A 27,663-nucleotide genomic window follows, 5' to 3' on the forward strand; every position below is an offset into this window, starting at 1 on the left:
GGACACCTGCTCAGCTATGTTCAAGAAGTCAATATAAAAATATAAACACAACTGCATAGACATAAAAACTTATGACTCTAGGCTGGGAGTTTGGCCTAGTGGTATAGTGCTTGCCTAGCATGCACAAAGACCCAGTTTGATTCCTTAGTACCAAATACATAGAAAAAAGTTGTATGTGGTGCTGAGGCTCAAGTGGTAGAGCTCTAGCCTTGAGAAAGTCCAAGGACAGTGCTCAGACCCTGACCTCAAGCCCAGGACTGGCAAAAAAAACCTTATGACTCTATAGACATAATGTTTTATTACATAGATTAATATGTATCTATGACATACAAACCCTAAACCTAATTTTAATTATGTTCTAACATCTAAGTGCCTGTGATTGTATATAGAGATTCCCTTCTTGAATACTTATTTGTTACATATGTCATTTGATATATGATATAAAAGTCAATGTTAATAAATTCTTTAATAAAAATATTTTAAATGAAAAAATTAGGCCTATGTTTCTTTGAGTCTGGCTTACTTCACTTAATATGATCTTTTCTAAATCTTTCCATTTCCTTATAAATGGGGCGATGTCATTCTTTCTGACAGCAGCATAGAATTCCATTGTGTATAAATACATCTTGTTGATCCACTCATCAACTGAGGGGCATCTGGGTTGGTTCTATATCTTTGCTATGGTAAATAGTGCTGCAATGAACATCACTGTGCTAGTGGATTTAGTATGTCCTTGTTTCTGGACAATTGGGTAAATGCCAAGTAGTGGAATTGATGGGTCATAGGGGAGCTCTATGTTTAGTCTTTTGAGGAACTTCCATACTGCTTTCCATAGTGGTTGAACGAGTTTGCACTCCCACCAACAGTGTAGTAGTGATCCCTCCTGGCCACATCCCCTCCAGCATCTGTTGTTATTAGTTTTCTTGATCCTGGCCATTCTAACTCGAGTGAGGTGGAATCTTAGAGTTGTTTTGATTTGCATTTCTTTTATGACCGGAGATGTTAAGCAATTCTTCATGTGTCTATAGTCCATTTTTATTTCTTCTTCAGAGAAGCCTCTCTTGAAAAAATTAGAAAAAAACAGAAATGTTTCCAAATGGAAATCTAATCAATACACAGAGAGAAGGTATCAGAACCAGGTAATATGTATGTACTAAGCCAGAGCAAAGGTGATTCACTACCCATATAATGCTCACAGCTATACTGAGGAAGGACAGGATTTAAGCTACAGGGTGGCCAAAGTCACCAGCCTTGTCTGGGAGCTGCTCTTCAATCTAATACCATATATAACTGATAAATTATATGGTCTAGTGCATGTTACCATATCAAACCATATTTTCTATACATTTTTTTAAATTTTTTTATTGTTGGGGTAATGTATAGAGGGGTTACAATTACATTTCACCAGGTAGTAGGTGCATTATTTCTCATTTTTCTATACATTTTGAATTTTGTTATTTACTATTCATAACCTTACATTCTTAGAATCATGATTTTCATTGTAGCTACAAGGCTCACTAATTGTCCATTGACAAATCAACTGATAAGCAGGATGTGACATCAGTAGACTATTACTAGGTTTAAGAAGGAATGAAATTCTGACACAAACTTCAACATGGATGAATGCTGGGGACATCATGCTAGTGTAATCAACCAGTCAGAAAAAAGACCTATACTGCATGAGCCTACATAGTATACTGTATGTCGTAACTACCCACAGCAGGTAGAATAGAGGTTAAGGTGCTAAGCTAAAAGTGATGAGGGCAGGGGTCGTTGTCAATGGCTATGTGTTCATATCTGTAAGATGAAGAAATCTGGAGTGGGCTGGTGGTATACCCACAATAGAGTGGGTATACTCAGTGTCACAAAACTTAGTGTTTACTCAGTTTATTTACTTATTTGTTTACTTATTTTTGATGATCCTGGTGTTTATACTTGGGTTCTTCTATGTATAAGGCAGATACTTTACCATTTACACCACATTCCCAATCCTTTCTTCCTTGACCTTTTTTTCAGATATGGTTTCACCCTTCTTTCCTGGCAAGCCCAGGCTCTTGTGATTCTTCCATGTATACTGCGCAACAGGTACGACAGGCAAAAACCACAATTCTAGCTTATTGGTTAGGTTGGGATCTTGGTACCTTTTTCCAAACATGACCTGAAACCTTGACCCTGATGAACTCTACCCATGGACTTAGTGTGATTACAGGCACAAACCACTCTGCCCAGTGTACAATTTTAAATGTCAGTACCTCTCAATGAATGAGACAAATTCATTACCGAACATATTCCCTTCTGTGACAGAGGTGGTAGCTTAGTCCATTTTTTTGTTGTTGCTACAACAGAATTTCTGACATTGGGTAATCATTTATTTATTTATTTATTTATTTATTTATTGCCAGTCCTGGGCTTGAGTTCCGGGCCTGACCACTGTCCTTGGACTTTCTCAAGGCCACTTGAGCCACAGCATCGCTTCCAGCTTTTTTCTGTGTATGTGGTACCGAGGAATTGAAACCAGGTCGTCGTGCATGCTAAGCAAGCACTCTATCACTAGGCCAAACTTCTGGCCCATGGGTAATTTTTTTTAAATTAATGTCTTACAACAGGAAGTCTGAAATTGTGGAACCACATATGGAGTCCTTTTGCTCTCAAATTATGACAGAAGGCATCCCAAGAATTAGTTAACAATTCCTATAAAGTCATTGATAGTATCATGGAAGCCTACCCACACCTAACTCAGATTATTTCAAAGAATTGAGTAGAACCATAACAAGTTGCTTTAGAAAAATTGTCAATGATTATTATGAGAATATCCCATGGATGGAGACCAGGCTGTTAGTGTAGCTACATGGCTCAGTGGAAAATTCTCATGGCTCCCCAACTCTAGGCAGATCCAGGAAAAGGAGACCTACCCTTTTCGGGGAGCACTTGTGGGGCTTGAACTTGGAGCCTGGGCATAGTCCCTGAGCTATTTTGCTCAAAGCTAGTGTTATCACTATGAGCCACAGTATCACATCCAGTTTTCTGGTGGTTAACTGAAGATAAGACTGTCCATGATCTGTGTTCATCTGTGGCCAGCAGGATATTGTAACTTAATTTTTTGTGCTGGTAATGGAGCTCAAATTGTAGCCCCCTGATTAGCTAGGATAATGGGCATGAGCTTCCATGCCTGTGTAATGTTCATTTTTAAAAAACACTTTCCCACCTGTCTGCTTTCTGCCTCCCATTACCTTTACACAGCAAGATAATCCTTTGTCCCTCACTGTCACATAGCTGTTTGTGCAAGCTTGAGCATATTCAAGTGTCACAATGGGCAGTCACTCACTCACCCACCACTCACTAACCACTAGCATGTGCTAGGTTCTGGGATAGTCCTGGATGCTGCGCAGTGAATGAGACTTGGCTATGGCATGCAGAATGCAAGGATTTGTGATAGCGATGGCCATATAAATTAGATAATTATAAAACAGGTGGTAAGTGCAATTGCAAGTGTAGTCATAGAGCATTATGAGGACATAGAAAACATGAAACCAGTCTGGGCCTAACAAGGAGGAACAGGGGGAGGGGAGAGAGGAGGAAGAGGAAAAAACCAGAGTTAAGAAATAATATTTGGGTTCATTTCTTCCAGTGTGGGTAGGAAGACTTTTTTCAAAGCTTCTCATAGGAAGCTAGCTGAGCCTGCGGAATCTTCCTTTCACCATTACTCATAGCTCTGACCTCTGTAGCTGCCTGTGACTCCTTCCTTACCAGGGAATCTAATGGATACTTAGACCAGATTTTTTTTTATCTTCACCCATTACTCCACAAATGTGGTACCCTTTCTTCTCTTCTACACAGGTATAGTTTACAGGATATACAGATTTTGGAGATATGATTATTTTTGTCAGTTGGGGCTTTAACTCAGAGCCTATACACTGTCCCTGAGGCTCTTTGTGCTCAAGGCTAGTATTCTACCACTTAGCCAAAGTGCCACTTCTGGTTTTTGAGTGATTAATTGGAGATGAGTCTCATGGGAACATTTCTGCCTAGACTTCTTCTAACTGCGATCCTCCTGAGTAACTAGTATTACAGTCATGAGCCACTGTGCCCAACCTGACACTCTGAGCCTGTTTGAGCACAAGCTCTACCACTTGAGCCACAGCACCACTTATGATTTTTTATGTAGTTTAGTGGAGGTAAAAGTGTCAAGGACTTTTCTACCCTAACTCAGTTTGATCCATGATCCTCAGATCTCAGCTTCCTGAGTAGGCTAAGATTAGAGACATGAACCACTGGTGCCCAGCTAAACTTTCTATCTTACAGTATACCAAAGCTGAATGGGGGATAAGTTAAACTGGATTCCATCCAAAACTACCATGGATTCCTTCTCCTTCTTTCCTCTTCCTTCCTCAACAGATTTATCAGTCCATAAAGCCACACAAAGGCCAGAGTCTTCCTGCACAGAGGTCCTTAAGCCATTACAGTTCCTTGGAGACTGCCAAGAGTCTTGTGCCTTGCATGGTAGGTGTAACCCACCATTGATCCACACCACTAGGCCCATGCAACTCTGTTTGATGGAATTTTACTGTTTTGGATCAATCCTAGATTATCCTGCCTCTACTGCCATCCAACCAAAATCTTTTCTCCTTCATTCCTTTTTTAATGCCACCTTACATCTCAGTAAGCACACATATACAACACTTGCAAAATTAACAGTTGTTGATCTATGCCATGATTGACTGAACTCCAATTCAATACTTTTGCCAATACCCATTATAGATGCATGGCTTTTCTGTGTTACCAAGGTCCTTGAGCCAAAATAATTGTAGATAGTGATGGTTGGGCACATTTGGAGTTATAGGCAATGTGACAGAAAATCTGTTCTCTAAATCACTGTGTAGATACTACTCTGGGTCCTCCCCCTCCTCCTCCTCCTCCTCCTTCTCCTGTATTTCTTCTTCTTCCTCTTCCTCTTCTTCTTCTTCTTCTTCTTCTTCTTCTTCTTCTTCTTCTTCATCTTCCTCCTCTTCCTCTTCCTCTTCCTCTTCTTCTTCTTCTTGTCAGTTGTGGGTCTTGAACTTGGAGCCTGTGCACTGTCCCTGAGCTCTTCAGCTCAAGGCATTCTACCAATTGAGCAACAGCACCACTTCTGGTTTTTTGGTAGTTAATTGGAAATAAAAGTCTGGACTTTTGTGCCATGGTGCTGGCTTTGAACTGTGATCTTCAGATCTCAGCCCCTTGGGTAGTTAGGATTATAGGCATGAACCATAGGTGCCTGGCTTATATGTCATTCTTTGGGTATAAGGTCTTTTATTTCTAGATTCTATCCTATAGACAACTGTCATTGCATCTACAAAGCAAACCACAATCACAGACCTTGCTTGAGACCTACACTAGCTTTAATATGTAGTGGCCATCTTTATGTATTGATTTTACCAAGAGGTTAATTTTGTCAGAGATTAAGATTGCTACTCCTGCTTTTTGGAATGGTGTGTTGGAACGAAAAATTCTTTTCCATCTCTTCACTTGGAGTTTGTTTCTGTCTTTGGCAGTGAGGTGGTTGTCTTGAAGACAGCACATTGATGGATCTTGTTTTCGAATCAAATCTACTGTTCTTCTTTTGATTGGAGAGTTAAGTCCATTCACATTTAAGGTAATTATGGAGAAGTGGTTACTGTCTTTTTATTATTCCTTCTGTGTTTCTCTCTTTTTTTCCCCTTTGTGCTTACTAATTTGGTGTATAGGTCGTAGCTTTTTATATGATTTCCTAATGTTCTGTTCTTTGTTCTTGATTATTTAATATTTTTGTAATACTGGATTAGTGTGCATGAATTCATGTAATTTTTCTTTGCTATGAAATATTTTTGTTTCTCCATTGAATTTGAATGCTAATTTTGCTGGATTGGCTTGTTGGTCTTCAGGGATTGGATGATATTTTTCCATGCTCTTCTTGCATTGAGGGTTTGCATAGAGAGGTCTGCATTGATTATAATTTTCTTTCCATTGTAGTATTTCTCTTTTTTATTTTTTTCAGTATTTAAGATCAGGTCTTTACTATTCAGGTCTAATATTTTACTATGCTGTGTCTAGAAGAGTTTCTCCTGGGGTCTTGTTTATTAGGTGTTCTATAGGCTTCTGTTATGTGGGTGAAAATTTCTCTTTAGAAACTGGGAAAGTTTTCTGTTATAATCCTGATGAATAATTGTTGCATTCCCTTCGTTTGAAACTCCTCCCTTCATCAATTCCTATTATACGAAGATTAGATTTCTTGGCTATGCTGCCCATTCTTGGACTTCTCTTTGGTGAATTCTAACCGATTTTTCCAGATTGATGACTCTCTGCTCCTGCTCTTGTGTTTTTAGTTTCCATTCCCAACATTCTATTTTCCATCTCAGTTATTGTATTACCTATAGCTTCTATTTGCATTGTGGGCATTGAACCCATCATTTCTGATCTGAGGATGTTCATTGTTCCATCTAATTTGTCTCCATTTTTCTTTTAAAATTGAGAAATTCCTTGACAATTTCCTGTTTATATTTCTGGAATTGTTTGGGGAGTTCTCTTTTTATTTATTGGGTCATGTCTAATTCTCTTTGAGTGGTGTATTGTCTCCTGTCTCTTCAGGCATCATCTCTTTGCCTGGAGTCTTCTCTCTCATCTCTTCACCTCTTAGTTCCTTTTGGGGTTTGTGTGGAACCTTGATTATTTATAAATTTCATGATTTGTCTCTATGATTTCTACATTGGGACTTCAGGCTTGCTATTAGTTCGGTCTGTTATTGGCAGTCTTTACTTGGTTTTGGGCTGGTAGTTCTCTCCGGGTATCTATGCATATATGTGATTATCAGCCCAATAATGAATTATTATTAGCTCCATAGCTGGCTTCAGATAGCCAGGTTCAGCTGTGGGTGTGCACTCTTGGTATTTCTGGGGTCAGGGGGAGTGTATGGCTGATTTCCAGCAAGGGCATGCCACCTTTGCTGGCATGTCTACCAGGCCCCAGCAGTGGTTCATAGTTATCTGTGTATATGCCTGGGATTGTGCTAGATACTAGCAAAACTGTTGGGGCTTGTCCACCAGATTTTCAGCAGCATGGACCAGCTGTGGATGTGCACATTTGGTTCTATTGCAGTGGGGTGGGGCACACTCCTGATTCCCGGTATGAGGGGCTAGCTGTTGTTGACATGCCCGCCTGCTCTGAATGGTGATTTTCACTTGCTATTTGCATGTATGCTTAGGTTTCAGCTGGATAGCTTAGCTGTGGTTATCTTGGACACCTGGATGTCTAGCAGTAGGGCCTAGCTGTAGGTGCTCTCTTTTGGTTTTTCCACAGTAAGGTGGAGCATGTTCTCAATTCCCAATAAGAGTGTATGGCTATTGCTAAAATGTCCACTGGTTCCCACTGGTTCATAATAATAGCTCGCAGTTGCTGGCTGTGCCCATGCTTGTGTCTTAGCTAGATGGAACCATTGTAGTAGGGTGAAGTGCACCCCTGATCCTGGGTCCGAGCGTGCAGCCTTTGCTGGTGCACCCACAAGTTCCCAAAGGTTGCTCGCAGTTGCACACTTGCGTCTCAGCCATATAGTTCAACTGTCACTGGTTTTCCCACCCAGTTAGTATAGGCCAGGCCCAACTGAGGGTGTGCGCTTTCAGGATTTTGGCAGTAGGGTGGAAGTGTGCCTTTCTGGTTCTCAGAGTGAGCACTCAGCCCTTGCTGGTATGCCCTCCAGTTACCAGTGGTGGCTTGGGGTTGCTATCCTTGCTCTTTCTGTTTTTCCATAGTAGAGCAGAGGGCACACCTGTTTCAAAATGGAAGCACTCGGCCATTCCTGGCTGTGTGACCTTCTGTGTCTCAGCTGGGTAGCCCCACTGTTGCTGGCTTGCAACCAGCTCCCAGCAACAGAGTGCCCTCCCAGGTTTTGGGGCATGTGGGTGCATGCACACACACACACACACCCCAGACTCACTGTTGGGGCACTGGGTCTTAGCGCCTGTCCATCTCCAGTCTAATGGCCTTGGGAAGGGGGGTGTAGGGGGAGGAGCAGGACTCTAGGTTCTTTACCCCCCCCCCAGCATTTTCCCATCCTTCATGGGTGGGAGTGAGAGGGCCCTGGGTTAAGCTCTGTAGCTCACCAACTAGCACTGCTCTCCCGAGGGGGGTGGGGGATCCTAGTGGGATACTCACTGATCCTGGGCCTTGTTATGGTGTTGAAAGCTCCTTCCTGGTCTATGTTTCTCCCCTCTGGTTTCAGCTGCTGTCTGTGCTGTGCCAAGCACGGGCTGTGTGAGATTCTTCCATCTGGATACTGCAGCCTGCTGGAATCCTCAGGTTCCTCTCCCTAGCACCTGCTGGCCCTGTGGGGCCACTTTTGTGGCTCCCAGGCCCTCAGGGTAGGGGAGGGATCCTCGTGTTTCTTTTTCTTTGAGTGTGTTCCTTATGAGCTTTTCCTGTTTTCCTTTTCCAGTATGTGTAGTTCTCTGTTGCTTCCTATATTTGTAGTTGTTGAATTCTTAGGATAGTTGGCTCCTGGGTCTCCCCAACTCTCTTTTTTTTTGTGTGGGAGAGAGCTAGGCTGGGTCCCTAGTGTTTGGGCACCATCTTTCCTGGTTTGTTTTGGTATAGCCATAACAAATCACCAGAGACTTATTTCTTTATTAAGAGAGATTTGTTTGACTCTTAGTTCTGGAGGTTGGTAACTGGCCTACCAGCCCCATCTCTTGAGGCCCTCCATGCATAGTCATAACCTGATGCAATGCTGGAAATTTGGTCTGAACTCAATGCCAATTCACAAATGATGAGAGCAAGGTTGTTGAAGAAAAGAGAAAGTAGCCTTCAAGGGTAGACAGCACCAAGAGACAAACAGTGACACTGACACAAAGCACTGAAACTTGAGGTGAAACAGGTGAGACCAAGTTTTCCTCCCCAAGAACCAAGCAAGAAAAGCACCGTAAAGTCTTATTTCAACTGGCTAATGATAGACAGGCCTATGAAGCTACTACTTGAAAACAGGAGAAAGGACAGCTGCCAGGGGCTCAGGCCTATAATCCTAGCTATTCTGGAGACATAGTTCTGAAGATAGTAATTTGAAGCCAGCCCAGGCAAAAAAGTCTCTGAAGCCCTTATCTCCAGTTAGCCATCAGAAAAGTGGAAATGGTGTTGTGGCTCAAAGTGCGTTAGAATACTAGCCATGAGCAAAAAAGCTCAGGGACAGCACCTAAGCCTTGAGTTCAAGCCCCAAGACGGAAGGAGAAGGAGAAGGAAAAGAAGAAAAAGAAAAAGAAGGAAAAGCAGAAGAAGAAGAAGAAGAAGAAGAAGAAGAAGAAGAAGAAGAAGAAGAAGAAGAAGAGGAAGAAGAAGAAGTGGAGGAGGAGGAGGAGGAGGAGAAGGAGGAGGGGGGGGGGAGGAGGAGGGGGGGGAGGAAGGAAGGAAGGAAGGAAGGAAGGAAGGAAGGAAGGAAGAAGAAGAAGAAGAAGAAGAAGAAGAAGAAGAAGAAGAAGAAGAAGAAGAAGAACAGGAAAAGAGTGAGCACATAATATTGCATTTCTTTTTTGTCCTGTATATTGATTTCAGGAACTCTAAAGTAAAAATAAGACATTTGGATATGTGTATTATACATATCTTCTCCAAATTACTCAGTAGACCGAGATCTGAAGATCATGGTTTGGGCAGAAAAGTCTATGAGACCCTTATCTCCCATTAACCACTAGAAAGCCAGAAGTGGAACTGAGGCTCAAGGCCAGCCTTGTGCATAAAAGCTAAAAGTCCGTGCCAGGCTCGGAGTTCAATACCCAGGAGTACCCTTTTCCCCTAAACCTAATTATGCCTATCATAATGTAAAGTTGGCCAACTTAGCCAATTCTTTTTTTTCCTTTTTTTTGGGGGGGGGAGGGTGGCTTGACCATATTTACTCTCCTCATTAACCCAACCTTCTTCTGATACTACCTATCTCCTCAATAGTCTGTTTCTTTTTTCTGATATTTCAAACCATGTTGATCAGTTTTCTCTTTTTATGCTTTTTCTTTTTTTGCGAGTCCTAAGGACTGAACTCAGGGCCTGAGCACTGTTCTTGGACGTTCCTCAAGGTTAGTGCTCTACCACTTGAGCCACAGCACCAGTTCTGGCTTTTCTATATATGTGGTACTAAGGAATCGAACCTGGGTCTTTGTGCATCCTAAGCAAGCATTCTACCACTAGGCCAAACTCCTGGCCTATACTTTTTTATTTTTAATTAAGGCTTTTTATGCTATTTTCATTTACTGTTGAGGTGTATTTCAAAATTATTCCTAATTATTCCTATTCTAATACCCTTTCTCTTCCCTGTTTTTGAGATGTCTTTTAGTTAGACTCGTGTAGTATGTTTATCTAATACTGAAAATAATTAATTTATAAAACTTAATCCTACAGAAAATAAAAATGTAATGTAAAATATAGTGCCCTTCCACAAATTTCAGGATTTTTATCAGTCCTGGGTCTTGAACTCAGGGCCTGAGCACTGTCCTTGGGCTTTCTCAAGGCTAGAGCTCCACCACTTGAGCCACAGCACCACTTGTAGCTTTTTCTATATATGTGGCACTGAGGAATCGAACCAAACTTTGGCCCCAAATTTCAGATTTTTATGTGTTACCCTCTTCTTTTTGTATTTTATCTGATTTTTATTGTTAATTTTTGCCTTTTGTTGATTTTTTTAGAATAAACTCCCAGCACAATGTCCTTCAAGGGATGTTCCAATTTCACTATAGTCACTGAGGTACCAGAATATCAGAGATATTCGGTATGTATTTAAAATCCTATGATATTATTCACCAGAAATTTTACATTCAAGATTCGTAAAAACTTTGAGATTATTACAATTGGAGGATTCTATGCATTCACACACAAACAAACTAAAGGAGGGTACTCGTAGGTGAGGAATTCAAAGGTATAACTCCTTTGAACATTTTAAATACTAGTCATCAAAACGAATTCCAGGGAATGAAAATGTGGGGGTTTTGTTTGTTTGTTGGTGGTAGTGGTGCTTGTTTTTGCTTTGGGGCTTTTTTTTTCTTGGCCTTTTTAGGCAAAGAAAGAGCACAGAAGTGGAGGGAGGAAGGGTAAACAAATGCACTCATTGTATTCAATATATACTATGCAGAAAATGAACTATGCAAGGACAGGAAGAGGGAATTGAGGAAGCAGAAAGGGTGACAGTGTCCAAAACCAATTGGTATCATTATATGACTTACAAAATGGTAATTCCTCTGTATAACACTTTAATCATAATAAATTATATATAATTGTTATATTTTATTAGATGACTATATATTATATAAATTATATTATCTACAAATGATTATGTATTGTATACATAAAATATAAGTTCTACATAAAGTATATATATATATATATATATGTCAGTTAATGGGGCTTGAACTTTGGGCCAGGTCACTGTCTCTGAACTTTTTTGCTCAAAGCTAGCACTCTGCCACCTAAACCACAGAACCTAGGCCCTGAGTTCAAGCCGGACAATTGACCAACAAAAAAAAAATTCATGTGTGTGTGTGTGTGTGTGTGTGTGTGTGTGAGTGTGTATCCATCCTTAGTCAAAAGAAGTAAAGTTAGCCCCACTGAGCTATCTTTCATGGTAGTCACTCAGAATTGTAGAGGCAGTAAGATCTGAGACTGGCCAGAGTTTGGCCTAGTGGTAGAGTGCTTGCCTAGCATGAACAAAGACCTGGGTGTGATTTCTTGGTACCACATACACAGAAAAAGGCAGAAGTGGTGCTGTTGCTCAAGTAGGTAGAGCACTAGCCTTGAGAAAGCTGAAGGACAGTGCTCAGGCTCTGATTTCAAGCCTCAGGACTGGCAAAAAGGAAAAAGAAGAACTATCTTAGACCTTGAAGTCCAATACTAGTCAGCTTATTTTATAGCAAAGAATTTAAATGACATATATAAATAATATCATCTAAGAGCCCACATTTTAGCATTGACTTGGTTTTCTTAGGCAAAGGTATCTTTTGAAGAGAAATGCTTCTGTTCATATATTGTTCCAGGGCCTGAGATCTCACAGATTATTGTATTTTCATAGATTTCATGCCATTTTTCTTGTCTTTCCACCACAGCTGCCAGAGTTATATATATCCATTGAGAATTTTAATAAGGAAAGCAAGAAATCAAATCTCCTAAAAACTTGGGGTATTTCACCTAAGGAAGCACAGAAATTACTTAATAAAAACCTGACTGCCATTTCACTCATTGATGAAGCTGGGCCTAGAAGAGGAGGTTCCCATCCTGTTTTCACATGTTCTGTGTTTGAAACTGAAGACACTGAGAAAGAAGAGACACCAAAGTCTATGACTGAAGTCCTTTATCACAGCCTGCTACTTCACTCCATCGCCCCAGTGGAGCAGCTCTCCAGGTCTTGGAAGAGACTGACCAAACGTAATATTGATCCTCCTGTGCACACTTTCCCTTATGAAATTTTTATCGATCAACCAAAAACTGAGCCTGAATATATGATTCCAGAAATTAGTGAGCGTACCAAAATATTCAAGCTATTTGGCCTGCCTATTCGCCCCTCAGAGATGGCTATTGAAAATAAAATTCCAACATATCTTCTAGGAAATCCAGGTAATTTATGATGAATCCACATGATAGGAAGAAAGTGGAAATCTTATTTAAAATTAAGATGGCTTTCTTAAATGGAAATAATCAAATATTGACCCAGGGAAATATATTGCTTATTCTAGGGTATATGGCTATGGCTTTTGCTGTCAGTGACAGAGTCATGTTCCAGATTCATTCCTAAAAGGTACATTATTTAGATAGGACACTTTAATTCTCTTTTGTAATGTAGTCAGTTATGCTCAGATACTACAGCTCCCCCATAGGTACTTGTTTCTACTGAGATTTAAGGATTTTTACAGTTTTGTGTATGTTCTTTCCCTGAGCTTCCCCCCAAACCCCAAGATTAGCACTCTACCAATTGAACCATAGTTCCACTTTTGGCTTTTTGTTGGTAAATTGGAGATAAGAATCTCTTGTATTTTCCTGTCCTGGATGGGTTTGAATCGTGATCCTCAGATCTCAGCCTCCTGAGTATTTAGGATTATAATCATGAGCCACTGGTGCCTTGCCTGAGATTATTTTATTCAGAAAACTTATTGTTACATTTCTATCGGCACTTTCAGTAAGGACCATAAACAATAAAGATTTTCATTTCTGATTCTTTAATAGAGAGGTACTAATAAAAGGCCAAAGGATCACACAGAGTGACTTTTGTCTCTATAACCAAAAGCACCTCCTTTGCCTCTAGGCTATAGGACCATAGTCTAGGCAGGGAGGTATCTTCTGTTCTTCATTTCTTTGTTGTATAGTATAAATTACACCAAAGGCCTGATGCATAGTATACATGTGTTCCACCACCGAGATATGTCCTATTTTTTAGAGGCCAAAGTTTTCTCAGAATATTATTTCTCAGAGGGCTTTTTTAAATATTAAACAATTCCAATTGTTTATTAGAAAACTGAAAAAGGATAGGAAGCAAAATGACATCATCAATTGACATCATTGGCTAAATATTTGTGGCCAGAAATATTTAGAGCATTTCCTTTCTTTTTAAATACTTGAAAACTATTTCCTCAAATGAGCACCAACACAGATTGGAAATAGGAGAGAAACAATGCATTTTTCATATAATACTGAAACACTACATACAAATACAGGAAAGGTGAGAGACAAATGATCTGGAAGCAATGACCATTTCCTTTTTTTTCCTTCCCATCAAAGCATTCTGCACCCTCTCCAAGTCAATCAGACATAGGAAGCTTTGGTAAACATTTATGAATCTAAGCGAATTACTTGAAAATCTACAGGTTTGCTATGAAGTTATTACTGGATCAGAGAGTGTTTACAGGAATAACAACTCCTCTAGGGCGAAGATAAATATGACCAAAGTTGGTCATACCTAAGCTGTCTTGAAATATAAGAACATATTAAGCTGATATAGGCAAAGACTTGAGAACAATATATTAATATATGGAATTACAAAGAAAGTTACCTTCCAATTCAGCTTTCCTATAAGTTATTACCAATAAAAAGCTGAGCGTGGAAAATGGCAGGTCTTCTGTGTGTTGTGAAAAATTTTGACTTGTACTTTATTAGGACAGAGTCATAATAGACTAGAAGTATCTTACTATTAACTTGAAATCCAAGAGTTGGGACAGAGCTGAAATATAGGGAACTATTAACTTGAAATCCAAGAGTTGGGACAGAGCTGAAATATAGGATTTATGGATATATAATCCTCTTAAAGTTGTTCTTATTGAAAAATGTTCTTATATCTGTATGTATATTTCTGTAGGAATATATCTAATATTCTCATCAAAGAGTTCTACGATTTCAATGATGATCTAAACTCTTTAGGTTAAGGGAAATATGAAAGTTTAAGGAGACCAATTAGATGGCTGTCACTACAATAGGAGAAATAATCAAAGAGATGAAAATAGGGAGAACATCTATGGGGATAGAGATTTGGGGAGGAAGTAGGTAACAGGTACTGGCTGTGATATACTAATTTGAGATTTCTCTGAAATTGGTCTGCTATTAGAGAAGGCAACAAGTCTGGGACACAATCTTCTAAAATCTTAGTAATAGCTGGCCTAAGCAAATATATTTTGGATAATGCGAAAGCATACTTCTTATTTATTTATTTATTTATTTATTTATCATGGGGCTGGGACTCTGGGCCTGGGCGATGTCCTTGAGCTCTTCAGCTCAAGGCTAATACCCTACCCTTTATCCAAGCCCCACTTCCAATTTTCTAGTGGTTAATTGGAGATAAGAGTCTCAGGTCCTTTTGTGCCTGAGCTGGCTTTGAAACTTGATCCTCAGATCTCAACCTCCTGAGTAGCTTATACATTTGTTTTTGTAATTGAAGCTACAGGATTAGGCCTGCAAATATAAGTGATACAAAAGGCTGATCTTTTATCTTGACATGAATTATTAGCCAAATATATTTTAATTTTTGCCTTGTTTGATAACTGGTACTGTTCAGGTCTCAGGCTTGTCTTCTTTTCTTTCCTTCCTTTTCTTTTAGCTCTCAACTTAAGATCTGTTTCTTCCACTGGTGTTCCTTTTCCTGCATAAAGTTGAAGCCTGTAAAAAGTGCATTTTATTGTTGAGAGATCCTTCGGATTTATTTTGAAGTGTCTTACTTTGACACTTTGACACTTTGGCCTTAGATTCGCTTCTGCTTTTCCATTTGACATGTGAGATTCAGCATGACCTTTTCTAATGACTTGTTCTTGAGAGAAATGATTGAAGCTGTAATTTCCCCAGGGAGCTCATCTGCAGAAACTTGTTGCTCGCAGATGTGGACATCTATGAATAAGTTTGGGGAGCAAATATAATATCAACTTATTTATTATTTTGTCTATTATTTCAACCTTACACCATCAACCTCCCACTGAGAGTACATTTCAGTAAAGAGCATGAAGGGAGAAAGAGAATGCCTGTTTCTTCAGAATAGAGAAAATACGTTTCAAGAAAAAAAACACATACCCCCAAATTTTCAAGTCATGATTTTTGTATCTTTTAAAGCATAAGAAAAATTTAAACATAATTTCCTGTACCTTAGATGTTAAAGGTTCCATTTCTTCTATAGATTAGCTCCTTTTAAAAGAAAACTTTTTTTGTTGGTCATGAGGCTTGAAATTAGGACTTGAGCACTGTCCTTGAGCTTTATTGCTTGAGGCTAGTGCTCTACTACTTTGAGCTACAGTTTCACTTCCGGTTTTAGGTGGTTACCTGTAGTTGAGTTTTATGGCCTTTCCTGCTTAGGGCTGGCTTCCATATAGGATCCTCATATCTCAGCCACCTGAATTCAACTCTAGGATTCCAGGCTTGAGTACCAGCATCCTGCTAGACAGGCACTTTTTGCAGCTCTTTTCATTCCAGTCTTGGCAGAACAATTGGGTAGTATATATAATTGGGCCAATGACTTGAAACATCAGTTTTTGAATCTATCTCCTCTGTTGATGGGATTAACCTTTCTCCCCAGAGCATTCAGGACCCAGATGTTAGACCACCAATCCTAGCGTGGATTGGTTATCTGTCCAAGAATCATAAAAGTATGTTAGAAGATCTAGAATCTCTCTTTTCATCCTTAAATCCTTTGAAAAAGTCACATGCCTTGTAATTTTTTATATTTTTCTAGATGATAGAAATGAAAATTTTATATTATTGGGGGTCTCCAAAATAGTCTGTAAGGAAGTAACTTATTTTCTTATCTTGCTCATCCTGAGAGGCAGAACTGATAAGGAAATGTGGAGTAATTGAATGGTTATGTAGTATAAAAAATCAGCAAGGGCCAGAGGGCTTTTTTTTAAGATTTTTACTAACACTGAATTTTACATCATATTTCAAATGTCATGTTTAACAAACAAGTATTCAAGAAGGGAATCTCTATACACAATCACTGGCACATAGATTTTAGAACATAATTAAAATTAAGCTGACGGTTTGTATGTTATAGATACATATTAATCTATGTAATAAAATAATGTCTATGGTGTATGTAGCCCACCATAGATTTTATGTCTATGTAGTTATGTTCATATCTCCAAGATCATGTCCATAAGCTTGGGTACCCAAATATTGAATCATTCATTGCTCTTGTACTGTTTAGATGTAATATCCACAAATCAAGGAGACCATGCACCTTTTGTTCCTTTGGTCTTGACTTACCTCACTCAATATGATTCACTCTAGTTTCATTCACTTCCCATCAAATGCCATTATTTTTTCTTGTATGTTGGCTATGTAGAATTCCATTCTGTGTGTGTATATATATATATATATATATATATATATATATATCATATTTTTTCTATCCATTCATCTGTAGTGGGGCATTTGGATTGTTTCCATTGTGTGGCTATTGTGATTAGTGCAGAGATGAACATGGCTGAGCAGGTGTCCTTATCATATCCTGGGTTATGATGCTCAGGGTAGATGCCCAGGAGTGGTATGGTGGGATCGTAGGGAAGGTCTATTTTCAGTTTTTTAATAAACCTCCAAACTGGGGGCTGGGAATTTAGCCTAGTGATAGAGTGCTTGTCTAGCATGCACAAAGACCTGGGTTAGATTCCTCAGTACTACATACATAGAGAAAAACCAGAAGTGATGCTGTGGTTCAAGTTAGAGTTCTAGCCTTGAGAAAGCCCACGGATAGTGCTCAGGCCCTGAGTTCAAGGCCCAGGATTGACACACACACACACACACACACAAAAGAAAACAACAGCAAGAAACCTCCAAACTGCCAGAGTGGCTGAACTAGTTTACATTCCCACCAGCAATGCAGTAGGGTCCCTCAGAGGGCTTCTTTTTATATTAAGTAGTCACCTGTCCCCATGAGGGAGGCTGAGAAATATAGTTGTAAAGAGCATAAAAGAAGTCAATCTAGTGTGTCTACCACAAATCATGTCTTTGATCAAAGCCATCCCCATCTTGCCAAATATTTCTTCCCTTTCTTCTCCTAAAATGACGCCAAATTTATGAAGGTCATCTCAACTCCCTGAAACTTGGTAACTTGGCCCTGGGGACAAAATTGTTGAAATCATGGTAGCGGTGTACTCTATCCTAGTGGGAAAGGGATTAACTCAAGGGATAATCCCTAATATCTATTTTTCTGTATGTATATCTCTTCAACTCATGAGCTACAGTGACCTGTTCAAAGTTCATCATATGGACAGAATGGTGAAGTCACCCAAAAGAATATACCTGCCAATGCTTTTCTACATTATTATCTGTTGTATGGTCTTCTTGTCTGTCTGTGGTTTTACACTCAATACCTTATCTTTATTCTTGGTTTTCTTGTTCGGATTGTTTGCTTTGGGTTTTAGATTTTTAGGCAGGAAAAGAGTTCTAAGGAAGAAAAGAAGAAATGACTGCTGAGTAGAGGGGTAAGCATATTTCTTGACTTGGTTTCCCTTGGCTCATTGGCTCTTTGAATGTAATGAGTAATGGTGTTCAAGCTGATAGGTTCTTAAACATTATGGGACATATTCATCTCTCTAGATAGAGACATCTGAGAATTTTTATGTTAGCTTCTCAAAGTATAAGGAAGGGCTCTAGCTAAGATTAGCCAGATTCTACCTAAGCCACTACTCTTTTGCACTTGATATTAGCCTAAGAGCTGAGAAGCAATGCCACTGCTTGCTTTTTTATACTCAAGGTTTATATCACCATCTTGGAAGAAATGAGATTAACATCTGTGTATTTCTGATCTCTCCCTCTCTTCCTCTCTCTCCCTCTTTCTCTCTCTCTCTCTCTCTCTCTCTCTCTCTCTCTCTCTCTCTCTCTCTCTCTCTCTCTCTCTCTCTCTCTCTCTCTCTCTCTCTCTTTGGGCCTGAAGACTGTTCTTGGGCTTTCTCAAAGCTACCACAGTGCCACAGTACCACTTCCATTTTTTTCTATGTATGTAGTAGCGAGGAATCAAATCCAGGGTTTCATGCATGCTAGGCAAGCACCTACCACTAGATCACACTTCTAGCCTTTTGATCAGTCTTTTTCTTTCTAATTTTTTTGTTGTTGATTGTGGGGCTTGAACTCTGGACCTGGGCACTGACCCTGAACTCTTCAGCTCAAGGCTAGTGCTCTACCACTTGAGTGACAGCACCACTTCCTAGTCTTTTTATTTCTACATCTCATGTAGGATGAATTTCTCATCCCTGTTGTTGTAAGTGCCCATTATGTCTCCATGAGCCCCATTTGCTAATGTATGAACTCCCAAGGAGACACTCCCTTTACATGCTCTGGCTCTGTGTAGGTTCCATTCAAATCCAGCATGCCAGACCTATACTTTCTTAAGGGAATGTAGTAGATGAGACAAATAACCATAGCTTCTCCCTTCATTTATAGACCTTCTGAAACTGCTTTCTCCCAACAGGGAGGAGCTTATTAAAGCAGCTCAGATCAAAAGTAAAATCACCATGTAATGCTTTGTAAATATGATTCTTTTTAGAAAAACAATTCTTCGATCTGCCCGATCTGGAATACAAATACTTTACAGGGGCTGTGAAGTTGAAGAAGATTTCTAAAATTTCATTCACAGAAGTCAAGTATGATTCTGAGAAGAGATTTGTAAAGAGCCAGGATATGCCTCCTATTTTCCTTCCTCTACTTCATAAGATTTTTTAGCCTCAAGTTGGTAATCAAGAAGAAGAAACATGATTTTTAACTGGAAAGTCTGGTTTATTAAAATATCTTGAATATGGAGTTTTGCTTTTTGATAACATTGAATTTATATAGAAGAGGTATCCAATATACATCTGGATTGAGTCTGTATAATACAATACCTCTAGAAAGCCTCAAGTTGAAACATTAGTATTAAGTAAAAGAAATTTAAGTTTATCTGCTAATACAAGCCTGGTTTAAATGTATAAAACCCATTTGAATCGGGGCTCTAGCACATACTATAAGGGAAAAAAATTGTGCATGCAAGAAAAAATGTCCAAGCAAAAACAAAGTCTAAACAGGAATAATTTGTAAATAAGAATATCTTCTAGGGCCAAGAGTTTGGCCTAGTGGTAGAATACTTGCCTAGCATGCACAAAGACCTGGGTTCAATTCCTCGGTTACCACATACATAGAAAAGCTGAAGTGGTGCGGTGGCTCCAGTGGTAGAGTACTAGCCTTAAAGAAAGCTCAAGGACAGTGTTCAGGCTCTGAGTTCAAGCCCCAGGACTGGCAAAAAAAAAAGAATATCTCCAAAACCATTCTCTCGCCTACATGTGATCCTAGGTTAAATTACCAGCATCTACTTCCCAATTTAAGCACAGAAGAAAGCCTATCTAAGAAAAATTAATAAATTCAACCAGTTGAAGAATTTGGCTAGTGTAAGTATTCATCCCTCTAGATATAGAGATCTGAGAATTTTTATGTCAGCTGCTCAAAGGTATAAGGAAGGTGAACTCATCTCCTTGGAATAGTAATAGGAATATTTTAAAGGTAAGAACTTGGAAATATTTATATTGAAAAATAAATTCAGGTCTGGGAGAGTGGCCTAGTGGTAGCACACATGAAGCCCTGGGCTCAATTTATCAGTATCACATACACAGAAAAAAGCCAGAAGTGGTGCTATGGCTCAAGTGATAGAGTGCTAGGCATAAGAAAGCCCAAGGACAGTGCCCAGGCCCTGAGTTTAAGCCCTAGGACTGGCCAAAAAAGAATTAAGATAATAGTAGTAAAAATTATCCAAATAATAAACTGAAATTTAAAGAGAAAGCTTTGATGATTTGGAATATAGCACTGAAAAGCTTCTAGATCATAGAATAGTAAGACAGAAGGAATTGATAAAATTTGAGGGTGGTTGAGGGCATAGAATGTTTGGGAACAAAAAATGGTGTTTAACATTAAACTTGAAGAAACTTATATGTTGTATAATGTTCACAACTGAGAATGTAATTCAGTGATAGAACATTCAAGAGTCCCTGTCTTCAATGATCACCGTTGCAAACAATTAAAAATAAGTTAAAGTGACTAATCATTTTTAGAAGTGATAAACCTGGCCTTAAGTTGAAAAATCTCAGTGAACAATTAGTATAAAAATTCACCTTGCCAGGTGCAGGTGGTTTATAACTAATCCTAAATTCTCAAAAGGCTGGGATCTGAGGATTGTTGTTCAAGCCAGCTGAGCAAGAAAGTCCGTGAGAATATCATCTCCAGTTAATGAGCAAAAAGCTGGAAATGGAGTTATGGCTCAAGTGGTAGAGTCCTAACTCTTAACATAAGAGATCAGGGATAGTGCCCAGACCCTAAGTTCAAGACCCACGACTGGCATACGGACACAGATGCGTGCACACACACACACACACACACACATACCTATGCCAGAAATAAGAAAACTTCATAGAATTAAGAATCATAGGGAAATATAATTTACCAAAGGGAGATGTGTTACAAAGAAATAACATTGACAATGGAACTTAAGTTAACTATTGATGACAATGTCTAGGGAATCATATATTTGTCATGCAGAGGGAAAATATACCCATCTGGAATTCTATAACCAGCTAAATTGTCTTTAAAGATGAGGGTAAAAAATATATAATCAGTTGAAGTGGTGCATGGCTGCAATCCTAGCTTTTGAGGGGCTGAGACAAGATCATGGGTTCAAGGCTAGTCTCAACTTCATAGACAGACCCTAGCTAAAAATAAACAATTAAAATTATGTACTATTCATAAGTCTTTAGTAAAATAAAAATGCTTGTAGCAAAGTATATTCTTTAACTATTTACCATAACGAAGATAGGAAACCAACCCAAATGCCCCTCAGTTGATGATTGGCTCAACAAGATGTGGTATTTATGCACAATGGAATTCTATGCTGCCATCAGAAAGAATGACATTGCCCCATTTGTAAGGAAATAGAAAGACTTAGAAAAAAACATATTAAGTGCAGTAAGCCAGATTCAAAGGAACATAGGCTCAATGGTTTACCTCATTTGTCATAATTAGTATAAATCTTGAACTCTCCTCCTAGATACATGAGGCCATATAGGATGAAGCTAAATAAAAGGACCTCCAAGATAAACAAAAGCCATATAAGGTGTGACTGTTGTTCTTAATATACTGTGTTATTTCTCATCTCTTTTGTTGTCCCTTGGTTATCTCATATTGTTACAGTATCTTGTTATCTGATATATTGTATATATTTTATTTGTTTATTTGAAATAGGATAAGGAAGGGGGAAAAACAAGATGAGGGGGAGGGGTGGGGAAAGGAAATGGGGACAAAAACATGAGAAGGGGTAGCAATGATTGTTAAGTAATGCACCTTCTATCTGGCAATTATAATGTAACCCTTCTATTAATTACAATAAAATATAATTAAAAAATAAAGTATATGGTTTAGCATGAGCCAAGAATAAAGGAAATAAATACCATTGAATAGGTAAATTAATATTACATATTTTATGGTGTAATATTAGAATTTGTTTCTGATTTTAATTTCATAACATTTTGCTTGATTTTTTTCTATATAAATGAAATCATTCACTTTCCATTTTTGAACTGCTTCTATTTAATTATTCATATGCACTAGTATTTAAAATAGATCTGGTATTAAAAATTATGTTGTGTTCAGCATAGCTAATTTCTTTAGCAGAAGACACGGTCTAGAAATGGGCCAGAGGGACCTTTCTGGCATGTTCACACTTATTTTTGTTGTAAGATCAAGACGAACTCAGTACCTGATGCTTTGCTTATTGGTTGGTATCCTACCAACTGAGTCAGATCTCCAACCCCATGTTCTGGTTTTCTTAAGCTATGTGCTTAGGTGTTTTCATAAGTTTTTATTCTCAAGCTATGCTCTTACAACTATAAACTTCCTTTATGCATGTTATACTTTTTTAAAGTTTCTGGCCAGTTTAGCCTAATACTGCCAGGAGTTTAACCTAGTGGTAGAGTGCTTGCCTAGCATGCATGAAAACCTCAGTACCTCATACATAGAAAAAAAGCCAGAAATGGTGCTGTAGCTCAAGTGGTAGAGCTCTAGCCTTGAGAAAGCCCAAGGCTCTGAGTTCAAGGTCTAGGACTGGCAAAAAATAAAATAAAATAAAAAATAAAGTTTCTAATTTTTTTGCCAGTCCTGGGGCTTGAACTCAGGGCCTGGGCACTGTCCTTGGACACTTTTGCTCAAGGCTACTGCTCTGCCACTTGAACCACAGCATCACTTCCGGCTTTTACTGTACGTCGTACAGGGAATCAAACTTAGGTCTCTGTGCATTTTAGGTGAGCATTCTATCAATAGGTTATCCTCCTGGCTCCTCTAAAATTTTTTTTCAGATAGGGTAACTATGTAGTGCAGGCTAGACTTGAACTCCTAATATTCTTCCCAACTCCAATATTCTTCTAGGATTAGAGATGTACTCCATGTTTAGTATACAGTTGTAAAAACTTTGAGGTTATTAGCTTCATAAAATGAATTTGAGAGCTCTTCATCTTTTTTTTTCTTTCTTTTGGTCATGGAGCTTGAACTATGGGCCTTGGCACTGTCCCCAAGTTTTTCAGCTCAAGGCTATCACTTTACCGTCTTGAGCCATAGCACCACTTTCTTCATCTTTTTATATGGCCATAAATATTTAGATACGATTAAAAGTGAGTGCCTGGGAGGAAGATGGCACCGAGACAATAGGGACGCTACCTAGCTCTCTCTCACAAAAAGAGAGAACCAGGGAGTCCCACGAATCAATTACCTTAAGAAATCCACAACAACAAACTCAAGAAGCAATGGAAAAAGACCCAAACCGGAAAAGAAATCCAGATAAAGCTCACATCCAACTTTCTCAAAGAATTCAGAATGCAAGGACCCCTCCCCCACTGTGCTGGCTCTGAGCCAAGAAAAGCAGCGGCAGAGGGGGTGGTGGAGGGAGCTGGGCCGGGCAGCGCCGGGCTGAGCAACCGGGTCAGCGAGCCATAGAAGCAGCAGAACCCAGATGCGGAACCAGAACAGCGAGCAGCGGAACCCAGACCGGACCACAAGCGGCGGCGGAGATCCGAGGGGAGTGAAGGATTCTCCAACACCATGCAGCACCCACAGATGAACGCAGAGGCGTGAGTACCGCAGCGAGTCCCCAAACACAGAGCGGGTGCTAAGCCATAGAACTTAACTCAGACCCACTCCACCCCGCCTGAGAAGAGCAGGAAGAGGGGGGCAAGGAATTTAGAATCCTGTCCCTTCCCTCAACAGTGCCCCCTTCCAGGCCAATGACTGGAGATTGACAGGCGGGAGATGCTAAGACCCAGCACCCCACCAAGGGAAGCGGAGGTGTCCCAGTCCCCACCCGCCCACCAGGTTACTCTCCCAGGCCTCTGACTGGAGACTGACAGGCGGGCTATGCCAAGACCCAGCACTCCACCAGGGGAGTCGGGGGTGTCCCAGCTCCCACCCAACCACCTGGTTCCTCTCCCAGGCCACTCGGTCTGGACAGTGGGGAGCACTGTGTCCCTGCCTTACAACAGCGGGTGAGGTGTATGGGAAAATAGGAGCCAGCATCTGTCCCCCTCAAATCTTGAGCCAGGCATTCTCCAGCTGGGAATCTTGAGCAAGACAGAACCGAGGGGCCCCCCACAGTCACAGACTCTCTGACAAAGCAGCAGGGAACTGAAGGGCCAACCAGCAGCCAAGCTAGCCTTCTGAGAATCAGAAAGGCGCAGCTCCGCCCTTGGAGCCCAAGTCCTCAGCTGGGCCCCGCCCCTGGGAACAGAGCAGACAGCTGCAGGTCCTGCTGAGAGCCCCTGTAAACTCCCAAACCCCAGCCCCTTGGCCAGGGGCCCGCCCCTAGAAACAGCACAGGAAAACCAACCATCCGCCCAGCATGCTGAGACCCAAGCTCGCAGATCCATCCCACGGCCCACTGTGAGGCCACTGGCTGGGCTGAGAGCTAGTCATACAGCAGCACACAGCCTCTGGGAATCGACCAAACACCTACAAAAATGGCAAACTCTGACCTAGTCAGCAGAGGAATCAATTTGGCGGAGAACCACAGGTATTCACATATTCCCAGAACCACAAGTCCCAATCCAAGCAAAGACCGATACCTACTGACCACAGAGCGAACTACAACAACAGTTATCGATGCCAAGGAGAGCTCAAAGAAGAATCATGACATACATAAATAATCAAAGTCCCATGCTAAGCCCAAAAGGCAACAAGAGCAAAGGGACGAGAGAGATGTCACGGTTCCAAGAAATGACACCTGAAGAGACACGAAACATGACCCTATTCAAGGAGATGATTGTGAACGTGACTAAAGAGATTAAAACAGAACTCCAAAAACAATTCCAGGAACATAAGCAGGAAATCTCGAAAGAGCTCCTCGAATTCAAAAGAGAAACGGAAGAAAAGATTAATACCCTCAGAGCAGACATGATCAGCTCAGCGTCCACACTTCAAGCAAAAATGGAGGCATTAAGCAGCAGATTGACAGAGATGGAGAATAGAACATCAGAAACGGAAGACAAAACACAAGAGCTGGAACAGAGAATCGCCACCGTGGAAAAATCAGTCAGAATCTACCAGAGAGAGCTTCATGAACTGGCAGATGCAGCAAAGAAGTGTAATCTTTGTATAATAGGGATTGAGGAGGGGGCCGAATTCCAGGACAAAGGTATGCAACCTTTATTCACCAAAATCATAGCAGAGAACTTCCCCAACTTCAAAAGGGAAAATACTCACATTATTGAAGGTTTCAGGACCCCAAACAGGCAAGATCCTAGAAGGAACTCACCTAGACATATCATAGTAAAGACATTAGACCCGAATACCAAGGAATTGATCTTAAATGCTGCAAAAACAAAGAAGGAGCTATATAATAATGGGAAGAACATTCGAATTACAGCAGATCTCTCCACACAAACCCTAAATGCAAGAAAAGCTTGGATAAACATCATTGATGTCCTGAAGACCAACAACTGCCAACCTAGACTGATATATCCAGCAAAAGTAGCATTTACATTTGAGGGAGAAACAGAATATTTCACTCCAAAGAGAAGCTTTATGAATACAAGCACTCTAAACCAACGTTACAAAGAATACTAATTAACGGAGAACAAATTGTAGAACATCAAGAACCCCCATCAAGAAGCAAACATCTATAATTCACTAAACACAAAAGGGGAAAAAGAGAAAGAAACTTAGAAGTAAAAACAAATAACAACAATGGATACTGACCACTTCTACATAATCTCCCTAAATGTGAACGGGCTGAACAATCCAATCAAAAGACACAGAGCAGCAGAGTGGATTAAGAAACACCACCCATCCATATGTTGCCTCCAAGAGACCCACCTCACTGCCAAAGACAGAAACAAATTCCAAGTAAAGGATGGAAACGAATTTTCCACTCCAGTGCACCATGCAAAAAAGCAGGAGTAGCAATCTTCATCTCCAACAAAATTAACTTCTCAGTAAAATCAGAACATAAAGAGAGAGACGGCCATTATATATTAGTAAAGGGTAAAACCCACACCCATAATATTACAGTTATAAACATCTACTCCCCCAACACGGGAGCACCCAAATTTGTCAAACAAACTCTTTTAGAATTACAGAACAAGATAGACTCAAACACAATCATTGTCGGTGACCTCAATACTCCACTCTCAACAAATGACAGGTCAACTCAACAAAAGTTAAGCAAAGACACCATAGACTTAAATGACACCATAGCCCAGCTGGGCTTAACAGATATACACAGTATTCCACTCAACGGGGAAACTTTTTACATTTTTCTCAGCAGCACATGGAACACACTCCAAAATAGATCATATAATAGTTCATACAGAAAACTTAAGCAGATACAAGAAGTCTGATATAATCCCATGCATCCTATCAGACCACAGTGGAGTCAGACTAATTCTGAACAATGCAGTCAAAGTCAAAAAAACATTCAATCACATGGAAACTGAACAATACACTTCTGAATAACCCCTGGGTAACAGATAAGATCAGAAATGAAATTAAAAACTTCCTTGAATGTAATGACTATCAAGAAACATCACAAAGGAACTTATGGGACACAGCAAAGGCAGTTCTAAGAGGCAAATTTATCACACTAGGAGCACATATTAAAAAGACAGAAGAAGAGCACATAAATAACCTTTAAAAAAAACTGAAACACCTAGAGGAGCAAGAAAAAGTTAATTCTAAAACAGCTAGAAGGACAGAAATAACAAAAATAAAATCAGAAATTTCAGAGATTGAAATAAGATCTACTATACACAAAACTGATAAATCAAAAAGTTGGTTCTTTGAGTCAACAAAATAGACAGACCCTTGGCAAGATTAATCAAAAAAAGGAAAGGGGAGACTCAAATAAAAAGATTAGAGACCCCACAGGAACAATCACAACTGATTCCCAAGAAATCCAGTCCATAATGAATAGGTACTACCAGGGCCTATATTCAAAGAAACAAGAAAATCTAGTAGAAATGGATGATTTCTTAAATAAATATAGGCTACCCATGCTGAACAACAATGAGGTAAACAAATTGAACAGACCAATTTCTTACAACGAAATGCCAACCAAAAGAAGCCCAGGTCCAGATGGATTCACTGGGGAATTCTACAAGACATTTAAAGATGAAATAACACCTATACTCTTGAAACGCTTCCGAGAAATAGAAACAGAAGGAGCAATACCAAACTCATTTTAATAAGCTAATATTACTCTCATCCCCAAACCAGGGAAAGACCCAACAAAAAAAGAAAACTACAGACCTATCTCTCTAATGAACACAGATGCAAAACTCCTCAATAAAATATGAGCCAACAGAATCCAGAAACAAATTTAAAAAATCATACACTATGATCAAATGGGCTTCATCCCACAAATGCAAGGCTAGTTTAACATTCGCAAATCAATCAATGTAATACATCATATCAATAGAGCTAAACATAGAATCATATGATAATTTCTCTGGACGCAGAGAAGGCATTTGACAAAATACAACATCCATTCATGTTGAAAGCACTAGAAAAAATAGGAATAAGAGGTACATTCCTCAAAATAGTGAAAGCCATATGTGAAAAACCTTCAGCCAGTATTATACTAAATGGTGAAAGACTGGAACCATTCACCCTAAAATCAGGAACTAGACAGAGATGCCCACTCTCTCCACTTCTCTTCAATATAGTGCTGGAACC

The 27,663-nt window shown here is 39.7% G+C and overlaps 1 protein-coding gene across 7 annotated transcripts in view; it reads left to right on the forward strand.

Annotated features, from left to right (window-relative positions):
* Positions 1 to 19,233, forward strand: part of LOC150064754 (uncharacterized) — a 55,261-nt gene extending 36,028 nt beyond the window's left edge. For 4 of the 7 annotated variants that reach the window (XM_090329425.1, XM_090329426.1, XM_090329423.1 and 1 more), the window contains 4 exons: positions 5,532 to 5,632; positions 10,668 to 10,750; positions 12,078 to 12,585; positions 18,980 to 19,233. In XM_090329425.1, coding sequence (XP_090185551.1) covers positions 10,685 to 10,750; positions 12,078 to 12,585; positions 18,980 to 19,155 — 750 coding nt within the window. In that variant the 5' untranslated portion in view covers positions 5,532 to 5,632; positions 10,668 to 10,684 and the 3' untranslated portion in view covers positions 19,156 to 19,233. Of the gene's footprint in view, positions 1 to 3,372; positions 3,474 to 5,531; positions 5,633 to 9,868; positions 10,062 to 10,667; positions 10,751 to 12,077; positions 12,586 to 18,979 lie in introns of those variants that run through there. The other 3 variants (XM_090329428.1, XM_090329429.1, XM_090329424.1) reach the window with 3 other exon arrangements.
* The last annotated feature ends 8,430 nt before the right edge of the window (positions 19,234 to 27,663 follow it).

This window comes from Megascapheus bottae, chromosome 3 (genome assembly GCF_031878675.1).
Source record: "Megascapheus bottae isolate mThoBot1 chromosome 3, mThoBot2.hap1, whole genome shotgun sequence".
In the NCBI taxonomy this organism is placed as follows: domain Eukaryota; kingdom Metazoa; phylum Chordata; class Mammalia; order Rodentia; family Geomyidae; genus Megascapheus; species Megascapheus bottae.